The following is a 15,631-nucleotide window of genomic DNA, read 5'->3' on the forward strand; positions in this document are numbered from 1 at the left end:
GAAAAAGGTAATTTAATCCCATTATCAACCATATCAATAACATTTTCAGGTACTTCTCTACCTGAATATATTTTATTAGACGGATGGAGATATAAAGTACATACTTATATCCCTCCGGTATTACAATGTTTTAAATGCTTAAATTTCAATCACTCAGCGAAAATATGTCGTAGTGAACAGGTTTGTTCTAAATGCTCTGAAAATCATTCATATAAAGATTGTACATATTTCTGAAACGTTAAAGTGTACTAATTGCTCTGGAAATCATCTAGCTATTTCAAAAGATTGTCCAACAAAAGCAGCTCGAATATTAAAAAATAGGCAATATCTTATGCAATGGCTACTATGACTAGAGATTTTGTTAACTTTCCAGCTCTTCCTAAGAGTAGCATACAGAAATACACAGGAAAAGTTGACAGTAATAAAAATATAGAATTAGCTCATGTACAAAAAAATCAGATAACTTTAATATCTCAGATATTGTAAATAATACAAAACTCATGAATTCGGTAGTAAAAACATTGGTAGCATTAGGAAATTCTGAATCAATTAAGACCACATCTCATATTAAGGAAATTTTTATTAAAAACTTATCTGAATAATGGATAGTTTAAAACTAGTACAACATAATATACAAAATATTAATAATAAAAAACCTTTGTTACAAAAACTTTTATTTGATAATGAAATAGATATATGTTTATTAAATGAAACATGGTTAAAAAGTTCTCAGTTACACTTTTACATGCCTAGGTATGATTTTATCTTTACAAATGCTGAAAATGAACATGGTGGTGTAGCCTTTTTAATTAAAAGTTCTATAGATATGTCCAACTTTCAACTCCAAATTTCCAAGATGTTCAAACGATTGCTATTTCTGTTGATACAAAAGTCGGTCCTCTAACTATTCTATGTGTATATTGTCTACCTAAAAATAAAATTAATATTTTTAAATTAAAAAATATTATAACCAGTCTCTCTAAACCATATATAATATCAGGTGATTTCAATGCGCATCATGTAGCATTTGGATGCATTTTAACTAAAACTAGGGGTAAAAATCTATATGATTTGATAGATGCTCTAAATTTGTGTATTCTTACTACTGGTAGTGCCACTACTGTACGTAGGCCAAATGACAACATATCTGCCATTGATGTTACTTTAGTTAGTCCAGAGTTAGCACCCATATGTGACTGGTATGTTGGTGAGGATCCATTAGGTAGCTATCATTACCCTACATTTAGTAATATAATTACATCTCCAAATACTTATGACTTTAATAAAAATGTAAATAAATATATGTATAATAAGGCTAATTGGGAAAAATACTATTTTCTCTCAGAACTCTTTCTCTCAGATCCTGTAGGATCTTACAACAAATTTTGTAATATCCTAAATAATTTAAAAGAGGAATGTGTTCCCAAATTGAAATATTACACAAAAAAGAGAGGTAATAAAGCCCCTTCCCATTAGTAGAACGACGTTTGTGCAAAGGTTGTAAACGATTGTAAATCAGCTTTATGTATTTACCGACAGAATTTGAATATTGAAAACTATCTTAACTATAAAAAAAATGGAAGCTAAGAAAAAGAGGATTAATAAAGAAGAAAAAGGAAAAGAGACTAAGAAAAGGAGAGAAGACTGGAGTTGAAAATGATACTTGTTTAGATAATTTATTTGATAAAACAAAAGAAGATAAAAATAATGAATTTCTTCTAAAACAATTTAGTTGGGATGAATTTAATAGTGCTTTACTGTCAAGGAAAGATTGACACCTGCTTTGGATCATTTTCCATATTTAATGATTAAAAAGTTACATAAAGTAGTACAATTAGTTCTTCTAAATATATACAATCTTTTATGGTCTTTTCCAATTGTTCCTGAATCGTGGAAAACACAATGTATTCTTCCAACTTTAAAAAATAACAAACCAATTCAAGATCATAATTCTTGTCGTCCTATCTCTCTCACTTCTTGCGTAGAGAAAATACTTGAACACATGATTAAAGTAAGGTTGGATTATTTTGTAGAAACAAATTCTTTCTAACCTGATTATCAACTAGGTTTCAGAAAAGGTAAAAGTGCAGTAGAAGGCTTCGTTTCATTCATTGCTGACATTAAACATTCTATCTTTGCTCACTCTAATGCAATCTCTGTATTTCTGGATGTTGAGGGTGCATATGATAATGTGAACCTGTTTCAATTGATCAGAGTTTTGAGTGAATTAAAAATACCTGGAAAGTTATTAAGATGATATTCAACTTTTTTTATAATCGTACAGTATATGTTAAATTTAATAATATTATATATGGGCCTAAGTATGCATATAAAGCATTAATGCAAGGTGCTATCTTATCCACCAATTTTATACAATCTCTACACCTCTCAGATCCAAAATAATGTAAGAGAAAATAATGTAAATGCCCTATAATATGCAGATGATTTGGTCATGTATTCTATTAATCAAAAAAAAATATAGCTAAATGTAGTATAAACCAAGGTCTTAATCAATTGCAAACTTTTTACCATAATAAACTTAAATTAAATACCTATTAATTCTTCCAAAAGTTCTGTTATGTTATTCGGAAAATTAAATTGTAATGTTCAAGTTACATATAACAATGAAAACTTCCCAAATGTAAAGGAACAAAAATAAATATAAATAATAATTATACAATGTGTCCGGTTTCCGATGTCCGATACTTTAAGGGGTTAAAATACAATTAATTTTATCGACAAATCAGGGATTAATGATTTTTTTTTGCCATCAATAAAAAAATGGCAGTACTTTAAAAAAAATTGTCGGCGGAGCATAGATGCTTGTATTAATTTAACAATATCTACACAAGTAGAAGACTTTCAAACACAAAAGTGGTCTCAAATGTTAGTTAATAGTGTAGACAATAAATCTAGATTAAAAATATTATTTTCTAATTTTTCAGTATTAGTAAAAAACATTTTTGAAAAAATAAATTAGACAAAAAATTGATGTAATTATTCAGATTCTTAGCTTTAAAAAAAAAACCATCGTGTTAACCATTTTTTTTTATTTGTTTTTATAATAATACAGGATATTTGCTATAAATGCACATTTAAATCTTAACTCTGAGTTAGATAGTTTCGGAGCTATGATAATTTGAATGTAACTGTTCAAAGTGCATATTAGATAACTGTACAGTTGTACACCTATTCCAGTGAGTAAGATAAATTCTTCAATAATTCAAGGAACCGTAAGCAAGCACAATAAGATCCTTTGTGTGAGCAGGTAAAAACGCTGTGCACAACAGTGCGAGCGAGACAGAATAACGGCTGTCTCCAGGTAAAAAGGGTGCAGTGTGCGCTTGTGCCGTCGAGCAGTCGTCCCTCGCTCTGCGTTGTGATAACATTCCTGTGCTGTTTTAACTAAATCTACTTACTTTACATAATTGTTGTTTGTTGTTAGACTTTGTTACGTTTTTTGTTTTGTTGTTGAACTGTTACTTTTTGTTAATTACAATGAACGAGTACTCAAGCCAGCATATCGCTGACATCCATTTCGTGTATGGATTGTGTGACGGGAGTGCAAATAGAGCTGTTGTAGAGTATGCACGAAGATTTCCTAACAGACGTACGCCGAATGCTCGCACTTTCGTGAGAATTCATTTGAGACTTGCGGAAAATGGAATAAGAAAGCTCGGTAACGAACGTACTCGTGTTTTGTCGCTCCAAGATGAACAGGAAATATTGCAAATGATTACTCAAGACCCTAGCCTGAGCATTAGACGCATAGCTAATCGTCTCAGTCTATCGAAATGGTCGGTGTGGAGAATTTTAAAAAGAGAAGGATTACATCCTTACCATTTTCGAAGGGTGCAAGAAATACTGGAACCGGATTGTGTAAGAAGAGCAATTTTTTGTTCGTGGATATTGAGAGAAACGCGATATGATCCAAACTTTTTAAAAAGAATTATGTGGACAGACGAGGCCACTTTCACGCGATCGGGGTATACGAACTACCGTAACGAACACCTTTGGCTTCAAGAAAATCCACATGCGATCCGCCCAAGTTCTTTTCAACACAAATTTTCTGTTAACGTTTGGGCCGGAATGATTGACGACACTCTAATTGGACCAATCATTTTACCGGAGACAATGAATAGCCCAAGATTTCTAAATTTCCTGGAAACGGATTTTTTGGATGTTCTATTGGAATTACCATTGGCCTACAGGACCAGAATGATTCTGCAATTAGATGGTGCTCCGGCACACTTCGCGCTTCGTGTGCGTAATCATTTAAACGCACACTATTCGTCGTGGATCGGACGCGGAGGAACAATTGCTTGGCCACCGCGGTCGCCAGATTTAACACCTCTTGATTTTTTTTTGTGGGGCACACTCAAACGAAGAGTGTATGTAAATGTGCCAAATACACGAGAGGAGTTAGCAGAAAGAATAATACAAGCAGCAAACGAATTGCGAGAAGACAGGGCAATGATCCAGCGCTCTACGCAACACGTTGCACTAAGAGCAACAGCATGTCTGCAGAGACAAGGAGGTCACTTTGAGCAGTTTTTGTAACTATTTTGCCAAATTAAATGCAATTGATATAAATTATTTTGTTTTATTTCATTTGCTAGTATATCCACGCTTTTCAAGTAAGTATGTTTACACTGTCATAGCTCCTAAACTATCTAACTCAGAGTTAAGATTTAAATGTGCATTTATAGCAAATATCCTGTATTATTATAAAAACAAATAAAAAAAAATGGTTAACACGATAGTTTTTTTTTTAAAGCTAAGAATCTGAAAAATTACATCAATTTTTTGTCTAATTTATTTTTTCAAAAATGTTTTTTACTAATACTGAAAAATTAGAAAATAATATTTTTAATCTAGATTTATTGTCTACACTATTAACTAACATTTGAGACCACTTTTGTGTTTGAAAGTCTTCTACTTGTGTAGATATTGTTAAATTAATACAAGCATCTATGCTCCGCCGACAATTTTTTTTAAAGTACTGCCATTTTTTTATTGATGGCAAAAAAAAATCATTAATCCCTGATTTGTCGATAAAATTAATTGTATTTTAACCCCTTAAAGTATCGGACATCGGAAACCGGACACATTGTAGATAATAAAATTAAGTTTAATAGCCATATTGATTGTATATGTAAAAGAGCTTATAAAAGAATCAATATATTAAGATATTTAGCAGGAGTTTTTTGGGGTGCTGATGTAAAGATTCTAAGTATTTTATTAACCGACTTCCAAAAAAGGAGGAGGTTCTCAATTCGACTGTATTTTTTTTTTTTTTTTTTTTTTTTTTTTATGTATGTTACATCAGAACTTTTGCCCGCGTAGACCGATTTCGACAAATTTTGTTTTAATCGAAAGGTGATGTGTGCCAATTGGTCCCATTTAAATTTATTTGAGATCTAACAACTAATTTTCGAGTTATATCTAATAATGCGTTTTTACTTGACGCTTTTTTCGTCGACCTACGTTGTATTATACCACATAACTTTCTACTGGGTGTACCGATTTTGATAATTCTTTTTTTGTTGGAAAGGGGATATTCTTAGTTTGGTACCGTGATAAGGAAACCAGGATCTGATGATGGGATCCTAGAGAAATCGAGGGAAACTCTCGAAAATCTGTAATAACTTTTTACTGGGTGTACCGATTTTGATAATTTTTAATTTAATCGAAAGCTGATATTTATCATGTGGTCAAATATAAATTTTATCGAGATCTGATAACTACTTTTTGAGTAATCTTTGATAACGCGTAGTTGCTTGACTATTTTTTCGTCGATCTACGTTGTATTACTTGTCGATGTAATTGAAGTCGGTTTTTTTTTCGTTTGCGAGCAAACACAATTATTTAAAAGCATAGTAAGAAGCCACGTTGACTATAGTTGTATTGCCTATATAAATAAATGCTAGACCATCTCTGCTAAAGAAACGAGATATTATTCAAAATAGGGCATTAAGAATAATTACGAGAACTATGAAATCTACATAACCACAGAGTACAGTAAGTATACCGGTAAGTATACCGGGATAAGAGAGCCAACTCCGCCATTTATTTTGCAAGTATGGAAAGTGGCGCCTCTAGCGGATGTTTACGGCAAATTGCGAAGCCATAACCTACTACGTACTTACCTTATTCAATTAGTTTTCTTGTATCGAATCAGGTTTGCTAAAGTAATAAAATCTATTAAAAATCAGTCCTGCAAAAGGAGTGATTTATGTAATGGATTTTATGTTTAGCAAACCTGATGATAGATTAGATGATATTTACATATTAAAGAAAAGGTAAGAAACAATTTAAAATAAAACAATTGATTAAAACTTAATATCATTTATTTTTATAGTATTTATGCTTATGATAATATACATTGGGAACAGTCTTTGTGGGATCATCACCATCATAACTAATTTTTCCAAAGAGAATTCTATTGGCAGATCTGCACCAACTATTATTATTAATCAGATTGATTGTTATATCTGTGAAGTATTTTTTTAATTTATCTTTATGATTACTGCAATCAAACTTAAAATCTACCAGGCAATCAACAAAATAACTTATTCTTTCTTTTATTTTTATATGATGAGGATTTGACTTAAAGAAATTTATAGTAATGATCTGAACATCTTTAAATGTTTTACTTAGTTCATCTGAAGGATAACACAGCCATTTTTTGGCTTTATTGTATTCTTTGGCACGTATAAAAGAGTTATCAATATAATTGCAGATACGCACAAGTTTCTTCTGCATTGCTGACACGATTTCGATACATTTTGTAAAAAAAATTTAAGGACCCAACCACAAACAAAATTTCTTTGTTGAGAACCCTCTACATCAGAATTGTCTTCAATTATTATATTCAAAGGTCTAAAATCTATTACAGTATTTTGTGGGGGCATGGCTTCATTTTTATTTGCATATTTTAATAAAAAGTGATAAGATTGTAAGCAAGAGTTTGAATCTTGCTCACAATTGGACCCTACAGTATGTGGGCTGCTAAAATTATTCAGGAGTAATGTTTTATATGCACTTTCAAATCCAATACAATTAGGATTAATATTCCTGAAGCCCATACCCCGTATATTACCAAAAAAATTTCAATTGGATCTTGATTGAAATTGCATGTCAGCATTGCATCAAAACCATATTTTTTGTGCAAAATTTGCCAAAGAGACTGGAACCCTTCAATTGTACTAATGAAATTGCGAATAGTCGGTACAGACCTTTCAATTCTCTCACCTTTTTGATTTATTATGAAAATTTTTATGGATTTAAGCATTTTTATTGCATCTATCCAAAGGTTATGATGTGGTGACTTACTTTTTACTGCCCCTTTATAATTTCACCATTAGGTATAGCAAAAGTCAAAGAATTTAAAGAATCAAAAATTTTGTCCATCATCAACACAAATGAAACTATATTCTTGCATTCGCTTGATGCATCACCTTTCGATGACATATGTTCCGCGGCCACTGCAAAGCTATGACTTAATATTAGAGCTGCTAGCTTTACCTTCATTTTTCTCATTTTCTGGACATATATATGTTCATCGGTGATATCTTAGTTTGCCATATGATTTGTCTGCTTCATACACCAAACGAAAAAATCCCACTTTACTAATTTAATATTTTTGTCCCTTCATCAAAATACTCCATCTCTTTATTTAGCAGATTATTTCTTACCCCCTTGATCGAGTGGGGAACATCATAAAGGGGTAGGATTTCTTTGCGATTTATGATAAACATTTGTTTTTTCCACTCTTTTCCTTTTCTCAAAAAATCTGCTTTTGTCTCTTGTACTAGGGAATTTATTGTACTAACATTCAACATACTTTGATCACAAACAGTGGAAATTATTTCAAGCCCTGTGTTTTGAATGTTTGTTATAACGTCTTTAACAATCTCCTTTAACTGAATGGTTTTCATGGCATGTGTAAAATAGTAAGCAACAGGCTGTTTAAAATTTGCTTTAACACCTTTTACCATAAATACTAAGGTATGGTCAGCAATTTTATTTTTCTTCTGGTCTCCATAACACTCATAGCCAATTAAATCATCTCTTTGAGCATTATACTGAATTTGTGGGAGAATTGCCATTGAATCAAATATGAGCGTACATAATCTCTCTTCAGTACTTAAATTTGCTACTGTATTTTTAAGTTCATCAAAAACCATTCTATTAATTCCACATTTTATACTTATGCGTGACAGCAATATTTTTAGTGATTTCTTTGAAGGTAATGTAAAGTATGTTGAAAGAAGTTTGTAACTTCTAGGACTTCTTTTATACAGAGACAAAGCCAATAGTTTTTCGCTGAGGGAATATCGCCTGCCTTTACTTTTCTTTTTTGTTTGGGTGTATTGGATTTTCGTGAAAAGTTTTGCAGGTTCTGTCATATTTAAAACAAACTTTTCAAAATCACAAATATCAGCAAGTTTTTCTGCATTTTCTAGTCGAACTTGTAAGTTTTTTCCTTTGCCCCGGAGTCTGAAAATTTCATTCTGCAAGTATCTAATTTTTGTGCTGGATTCAGGAAGCTGGCGACGTTTCCTTGAAAAAATACAATTATTATTAATTTAATCCAAATTCATATTTTTTAATTAAACATTTACATAGTAGAATATTTATAAAGATGAAAAGGTATCTTGCTCCCTTAACATTTTTATCACAAATAGGAAAAGAAAATATGGACGTATAGCTTGGGTATCATAAGTAATTTTGTTAGTTGGAGAGCCTTTCAGGAGGCCCTCGATAGTTTTTAACTGTCAAAACAGTTGAAGGATTATATTACACAAAAAAAAAAAAAATTAACCTATGCTTTGAAAAGAATAATTTGTAGATAGTTGTGCTTCACAAGTTGTAGTACATTGTAATCCAAAAGTCGTTAGTAGATGGTTGTGGTTCAGAAGTTGAAGTATATTGTAGTCCCAAAGTCAAAGTATATGGTCGTGGTTCATCGACTTTGTCATTAACTGAAGTTAATGGAGCACTTCTTGGTATGCAGTAGTTATGCTCTTCCTCAGTTATTGTTAGTAATGATGTACAAATTTCTGAAAAAAGAATATAAATGTAACTAACACAAAAATATATAATGACTCTAATTTTATAGGAACATCATTCAGCAGATATCATTGAAAATATTCAAATATTATCTCTAAACATAAAAAAGTAGTATAATAAACATAAATGAGTAATAACTTTAAGAGCAAGATGATACTAACTTCCTAAATTTATAGTAGGTTCAGCGTTGTGAAGTAAACGATGCCCAGAAGTCTTATGTTCAGGTTTGAAATGACAATCACACACTCGTTTGTTTTTATAAATTTTTATAGGGTCTGTCTCATTCAGATGAGTGCTAACTTTCACCACCCAGGCTTGAAAAAGCTGAGGTTTCTTCTCTGGGTGTGGAAATCGGTGAATATAAACACCTAAAATAATAAAAATAAAAGTCAATTAATATTCGATCATATTTACATTTTTATAGCTGGATTCTCATATGATCAACAGCGAAATTGAATAAAAGTGCTCTTTGCTTCACTGCACACAGCAGTCATGGACTACTTTAAGCTACGACTTAATAGTACCTAAATTACGCAACTGCTAGAGCAATTCCATGTATGTACAAAGCAGACTGTAGGTTACTATGCAGTCGACAGCTTGAAGTAGTCGTAGAAGAAGTAGTAGTAGTAGTAGGGCACAGAGTATAGTAAGTATACCAGGAAATCATAGGGCTCCTAGTAGGTATACAACATATACATATACAACATATCTATTGTGAGCCCTGTGACCCTCGGCATAAGTAGCCCAATATGATAAACAAATATTTATTAAAATACATCATAAAACGTGCAGAAATTACGTAGCAAACATATGTATGTAATAAAACAATGTTAACTTACCGAATGTTTTACATCCGAAAACACAATAATGTGCTGAACGCGCCATTGATTCAGTAACAGAAAAAGTGACAAAAACAGAAACTAACAACAAATAATAAAACAAAAACTCAACAATATCAAACAAAAACTTAAAAATGACTTTAAATTCAAAACGAGAACTCATTAGATTACAAACTTGAAAGCCGTTTTCTTTTCACTTTTTAAATCTAAAAAACTTCGTGTTAGTTTTGTAATGTTGCTAGATTATTATTTTTATTTCCCAGCATATTTTGTATTTATTTAGTTGAAAGGACCGCAAATTACATTTATAGCGTATAATTGATTTTTTTGAAACATCGATTCATTTCAAATGTATTTAAAAGGATTAAATTTTAAATTTGTATCCGTAGGCCCAGTAAAGGTAGTTTTATAAACATCCTTAAGCGTAATATACTATAACAAGTGGCAACATCTATATTTATCAACAATTTGATACAAGTTAAAGCGACATCTATAAAAACAATGCATAATTACAGAACTGTTTTACTCGTCGAGCTCATCACAACAAACACCAGATGCCGCTTGGATCAATTACATAGAGTGTACCCCCCATAATAACTCAACTCAATGGAACTTGAAACAGGTATCCCTCCTCTAATATTAAGACGCTTGATGTTAGCCCAAAAATTTTGTCTAAAAATGCTTGCAATAAACTCTTCTTTACCTGTTAGGAAGTTAACGTTAGTAGAAGAATTATCGATTTGTATAGTGTCTTCTACAAATATTATTAACGCTCAATCAATAAATTCTGGAATGCTTCCGCAAAAGCAAAGAGTAAAATAACTAGCTTATACACGCAAAAGTCAGTTATTTTACATTTAACGCTAAATATCTCAAAGTCTGTCTATTCTAGCTCTATATGGCCTGTTTATGGATATAAATTTGAAAGCATTTTGGATTTTTTTTTACAATTATTCTCAATATCAATAGTAAATCAGAATTGCTTAGAATACTAGATCACAAAAAAGATTTTTATAAAATTTATACGTATGGCAAAGCACCAAGAAGTTAAAGCAGCATATTTCGACAGTAATTTAGGCTGTACAAAATGTATTTTGCTAAACAACAATTGTTCAATTGTGGAATGCTACGCAATTTATATGCCATTATTTTATGTAAATTCCAATCCATCCTAATATTAGAAATGTTATTATTATTTGCGATAGCAAAAGCGCTTTAATAGCTATAGACAGTTGTAAATTAACTTTTTAAAACAAATTATTTAGTATTTAAGATCAGTAATTTACAGTACAATTTAAAGGCGAGAAATGTTTACGTTGAGCTAGCCTGGGTGCCACAGAAGAATATCAAGTAATGAAAAAGCTGATCAAGCTGCAAAAACTGGATATGATGAGGATCACAGAGATATTGTTAAAACACCTTTCTCAGATTACTTTCCAATCATCAAAGACGGAATTAATATACTTTGGAGAGATTATTGGACCATAACAAAGCAGAATAAAGGACAATGGTACGCTAAAATTCAAAAAGACTTCAATTCTAAGCCCTGGTATAACATCATCAGCTGTGAATCAAGAAAATTTATCTCCATAATTAATAGAATGAGATTTAGACATTGTCTAATTCCCTCTCATCTTTTCAAATTAAAAATTATTCAAGATCCTAAGTGTACTAAATGCAGTGAGCTATACGCCGACATAAAACACATTATTTTTAAATGCGAGTCATTGATTGCATAGATTAATCCTGGCTTCGGATATAAATAAAATTTGCTCAGAAAATAAAATAAATACTCCCCGCCGCCCAGAAGAAATATTAGCCTACCCAAGATTTTTTAAACCATTATTCAAGTTTCTATGTTCGACAATAGAGAAGATATAATAAGGAAAAAAAAAATCTGAAGCGAAGAAGTTTTTGTTTAATTATATAATTTATATAGTTTTATTTAATTATATAATTTTATTGTCCTATTTTTAATATGTAAAAATTTGTACAGTTTAGAGGGAAAGACTTGAATCCAGCTCTCAATAAATTAAAAAAATAAAATCTATCTTTGTTCTATCTACTACAAATATGACAAATATCATGTTCATGACTGACATGATCAATCAATAGCATGAAATGACAGTTTGTGATGTTGTGGATTATATCGAATCTGTACAGACAGAATCATTTTAATGTTTCAAAGAAATGTTACTAATAAAGGAATATTTCGCAGAACCAGAAAGCTGCTAATGAATATGACTGTGTCCAAGTGAATGAAGAGAAACTGAAAAAGGACTGGTGTGTGGCTTGTACCGCCATTTTGTTTAAGTTAAATTTGGTTACATTTTGAATTTGCTCCTATGCTATTGTTATCACACTTCAGCCTATCGCAGTCTACTGCTGGACATAGGCCTCCATAAGTTCGCGCCAAAAATGCCTTATGTGTGTTTTATTATCACCGCCCTGGGGAAGCGGGTTGGTGACCGCTCGGCTGGCTTTGTCGCATCGTAGACGCTAATGCCCGTTTTCGGCTTGTGTATTTTAAAGCCAGCATTTGGATGATTATCCCGCCATCAGTCGGCATTTTAAGTTCTATGGTGGTATTGGAATTGGTGTGTGGGGGTGGCTATATTCTGTATAGCCGTAACCACACAGTACTACAATATTGCAGCATGTTTTTAAAAAGTAAATGTGACTTCCGTATTGTTGATTGAAAATTAGAAATGCCACAATTATTCTGCAACTATACAGTATTCGGCTTTTCGGCCTACTTTTTACTCTATATGGTATTATACGAATATGTTTAACCATTTAGCCAAATACCGTAAGGTCATTGTGGGTAAATGATAACGGATATGAAAAAAATATTACTGCTTTTTTAAATTTTCACAATAAATTCTAAATACAATTTTGGTTCTACATTACATTGCCTTCAAAGGTACTACAATCCGTAATTGCAGATTCACCAGTTATATCTTCCAAAGGTTGTTCACAGCCAAAGTCACCATGAATACTAGTGGGGGGCTGTTGAAAGACCAAGCAACTAGGAATGACATGATCTTGAACAGTCAATGTGTGTTCATCAGAACTTGAGCAATGTGGAATACTAGCTGTTCTTGCCATGTTGAGGAGTAGTAGAACGGATTGCAAAACCAGGGCAGTCAGTATTAGCATGTTCCACAATAAAACCCTTTGTTAAAGAATTATCGATTGGATTTTCTAAGTCTGAAGTAGGTATGTCCACTGGTGCAGGTTCGTCTCTTTGGTCGGTGCATACTGTTAATGTAGAACTAAATACAGTTGTTGGAAAAAATACACCTGGAACATTTGGTGATTCTTCTGTGGGCACACAATTGTCACAATTGAGGAGCGTTTTCACAAAACGATGTATTCGATAAAACCACAAATTTTTCAGCAAACTGTTTTAATTATTATTTGGCAATGTTAAAGACATATTATGAGTTTTTTTCTATTATAATGACAGTAATTTAACTTTCCTATAGAAAATGATTGTAAAAAACATAGAATTGAATAAACTTATATCAAAAAATCGAATCACAAAATGTCGAGTTTTTTCAATTATGATACATCAATTGATGATGTCTCGTTATGAAAAAAACCCTATACATTTACTTAATTTACGTAAGGCTTATTATATCTCAAGTTCCTCTTCATCATAAGTACGTTGAACGCTATCATCTTCAGTACCGGAACTTTGGAGCACATCTTCATAAAATATCTGAGCATCGGGATCATCAGAAATATCGCAAAACTTGAGCAGATTTTCGACGAGTTTGACGATGCTACAGGAATCAGAATACAGTTCTATCTTCAAATCCTTTTGCTTTGCTCTTAAGCATTTTAATTGTATTTTTTTTAAATAATGTTGAAGCGCCGATGCTATCTCATTAGCTCCCCGCCCGCTTTGATTTTCTAACCAAACATGAAATTCAATATCATCTTTGGTTTGCTTGGTATTAGGCTTATGTTGCATTATGCAAAGATTGTATAACCAAGCTTGTCGAGAGTAAAATACTTCCCCGACGTTCAACTTAGGCAGTGATTGGTTTTGCTGGCAATCAAAAAAATTTTTTATAACATTATCTTCTGTGTTATTAAGCAAAATAAGAATTTTTTTGCCCTCAACTTGTGCCGACGATATTCTCTTCAAATGTTATTTTAAGTTTCTAAATCTTTTTCATTTTTTATTTTAATTATTAATTCTTTACAAGTTGAACAGGTATCCTCATGAAGATTACCAAAACCAAGGTTAAATTTTTTGTAAAAAACTGATTTATATTTAGACGAAGAACATGTTTTTCAGGAATACGTACATTGTTTTTAAATTAAGTTCTGGGTGTGATCTTGAACATTTATTTCTTGAATAATGGCTTTCTCTGCATTTGTACTTCATAATATCATTTTTTATAATATCTGTCATCTCTGCTATATCTTCAAGTTGTTTAGTACTTTTACCTTAAAAAAAAGGATTTTGAAAAAATGTTTGATGCATCGCTTTGTGAAAACGCTCTTCAATTGGCATCGATATCTATCTCTTTTTCATTTAGTACATTTATCAGGTTGTGGTAAATTTTCAGTTCGTTAGGATTGAATATTTTTTTGGAGAATTTTGTAGCATCTACTGGAAAAATACCTGTTGTGTTGAATCCAGACACAATGTTCTTGGTTGTAAAGGCCTTTTCCCATACCTCCCCTAGGAGTTCCGTAAATTTTTCTTTGGACAGGTGGCCACTACCTTTTCCCATTTGTTTCATGCCATGTTCTACTAATGTTTTTTCCCAATAACATTTCACTGGTCCAAATACACATTTGTCCAGAGGCTGGACTAGACTTATAGCATCTTCAACGATTCTCACGCTCATGTGGCTAGAATAACCATCATAAATCAGAATAACTTTATGACTGGGTTCGTTATTCACTTTCCGGATGTTATCTACATAAGGTATAAACCCCTTTATGAGCCAATTGTGGAAAGTAGGTTCCAGGATAAGCCTTATCAGAAACCCATCTTGCCTGTACAGCGACTCCTTTAAATACTATACAAGGGGGCAAAAATGTGCCATCTGCAGCTACACATGCCAAGACTCTAGTCGATTCTCGACCAGAGCCGCCAGTTACGCGGGAGAGAGCTGTTCCTTTTTCTCCTATTGCTCTAAGTTTGCTGGGATCGCTATAAAAACCACTCTCATTGGCGTTAAAAATATATCTCGGCTTGTCTTCGGGATTTTTTTCAGTTACTTCTTTTGATAAGATATAGTAAATCGTAAACAACGTGAGGTCTCCTTGCATCAGTCCGGGCCTTTTGTAAAATTTCAGGCTTTTTTAGTGAAATACTAGGGTTTCTTTTCATGAAGGATTGGTACCAGCAGTCTCCAGGAATGTTATCTTTAAAGGGCGTCTTTATTTTATGTGCTTTCACATATTCTCCCACCAACATCAAAAATTCTTTATGGCACGGGTGATTAATTCTCGCTCTTGTTTTCAGGCAATTAACGAGATGTTGTTCCACACGATCCGGTAATGCTTTAGAGACTCCTCCACCCATTCTGTCTAGAGATACTTTTCGACCTTTCATAGTCGTAATTTCAGAGTCGTCCCCTGTCCCGAGGTCGAGTTCTTTTATCCCTTGGGCCCAATCCCCGACACTATCCGCCTCATCACCGTGGCTCGCCATGTCGGCGTTTGTCGGATCGTGCGCAGTGTCCGACAGG

At 32.4% G+C, this 15,631-nt stretch overlaps 1 protein-coding gene and 1 long non-coding RNA gene across 2 annotated transcripts; both read right to left on the bottom strand.

Moving 5' to 3' along the window:
* Nucleotides 1–562: 562 nt before the first annotated feature.
* On the bottom strand, nucleotides 563–6,091 carry LOC123663003. The gene is made up of 3 exons (XR_006744592.1): nucleotides 6,044–6,091; nucleotides 2,052–2,237; nucleotides 563–928 (listed from the first exon to the last, which is right to left on the bottom strand). It is a non-coding gene; the product is annotated as an uncharacterized LOC123663003 (long non-coding RNA).
* A 1,247-nt stretch (nucleotides 6,092–7,338) lies between these two features.
* Nucleotides 7,339–8,934, bottom strand: LOC123662760. Its single transcript, XM_045597560.1, has 3 exons — nucleotides 8,827–8,934; nucleotides 7,698–8,565; nucleotides 7,339–7,545 (listed from the first exon to the last, which is right to left on the bottom strand). Exons 2-3 carry the CDS (start codon nucleotides 8,409–8,411, stop codon nucleotides 7,339–7,341), a joined length of 921 nt encoding a protein of 306 aa, XP_045453516.1. The 5' UTR covers nucleotides 8,412–8,565; nucleotides 8,827–8,934.
* Between the last annotated feature and the right edge of the window lie 6,697 nt (nucleotides 8,935–15,631).

The sequence above is a fragment of the Melitaea cinxia genome, chromosome 19 (genome assembly GCF_905220565.1).
Source record: "Melitaea cinxia chromosome 19, ilMelCinx1.1, whole genome shotgun sequence".
Taxonomy (NCBI): Eukaryota; Metazoa; Arthropoda; class Insecta; order Lepidoptera; family Nymphalidae; genus Melitaea; species Melitaea cinxia.

Coding starts and splice junctions, on each gene's coding strand:
- LOC123662760 (XM_045597560.1), bottom strand. CDS start 8,411: ATGACAGAACCTGCAAAACTTTTCACGAAAATCCAATACACCCAAACA. Junction 7,546..7,697: donor TTCCCCACTCGATCAAGGGG/GTAAGAAATAAT, acceptor ATATATGTCCAG/AAAATGAGAAAAATGAAGGT.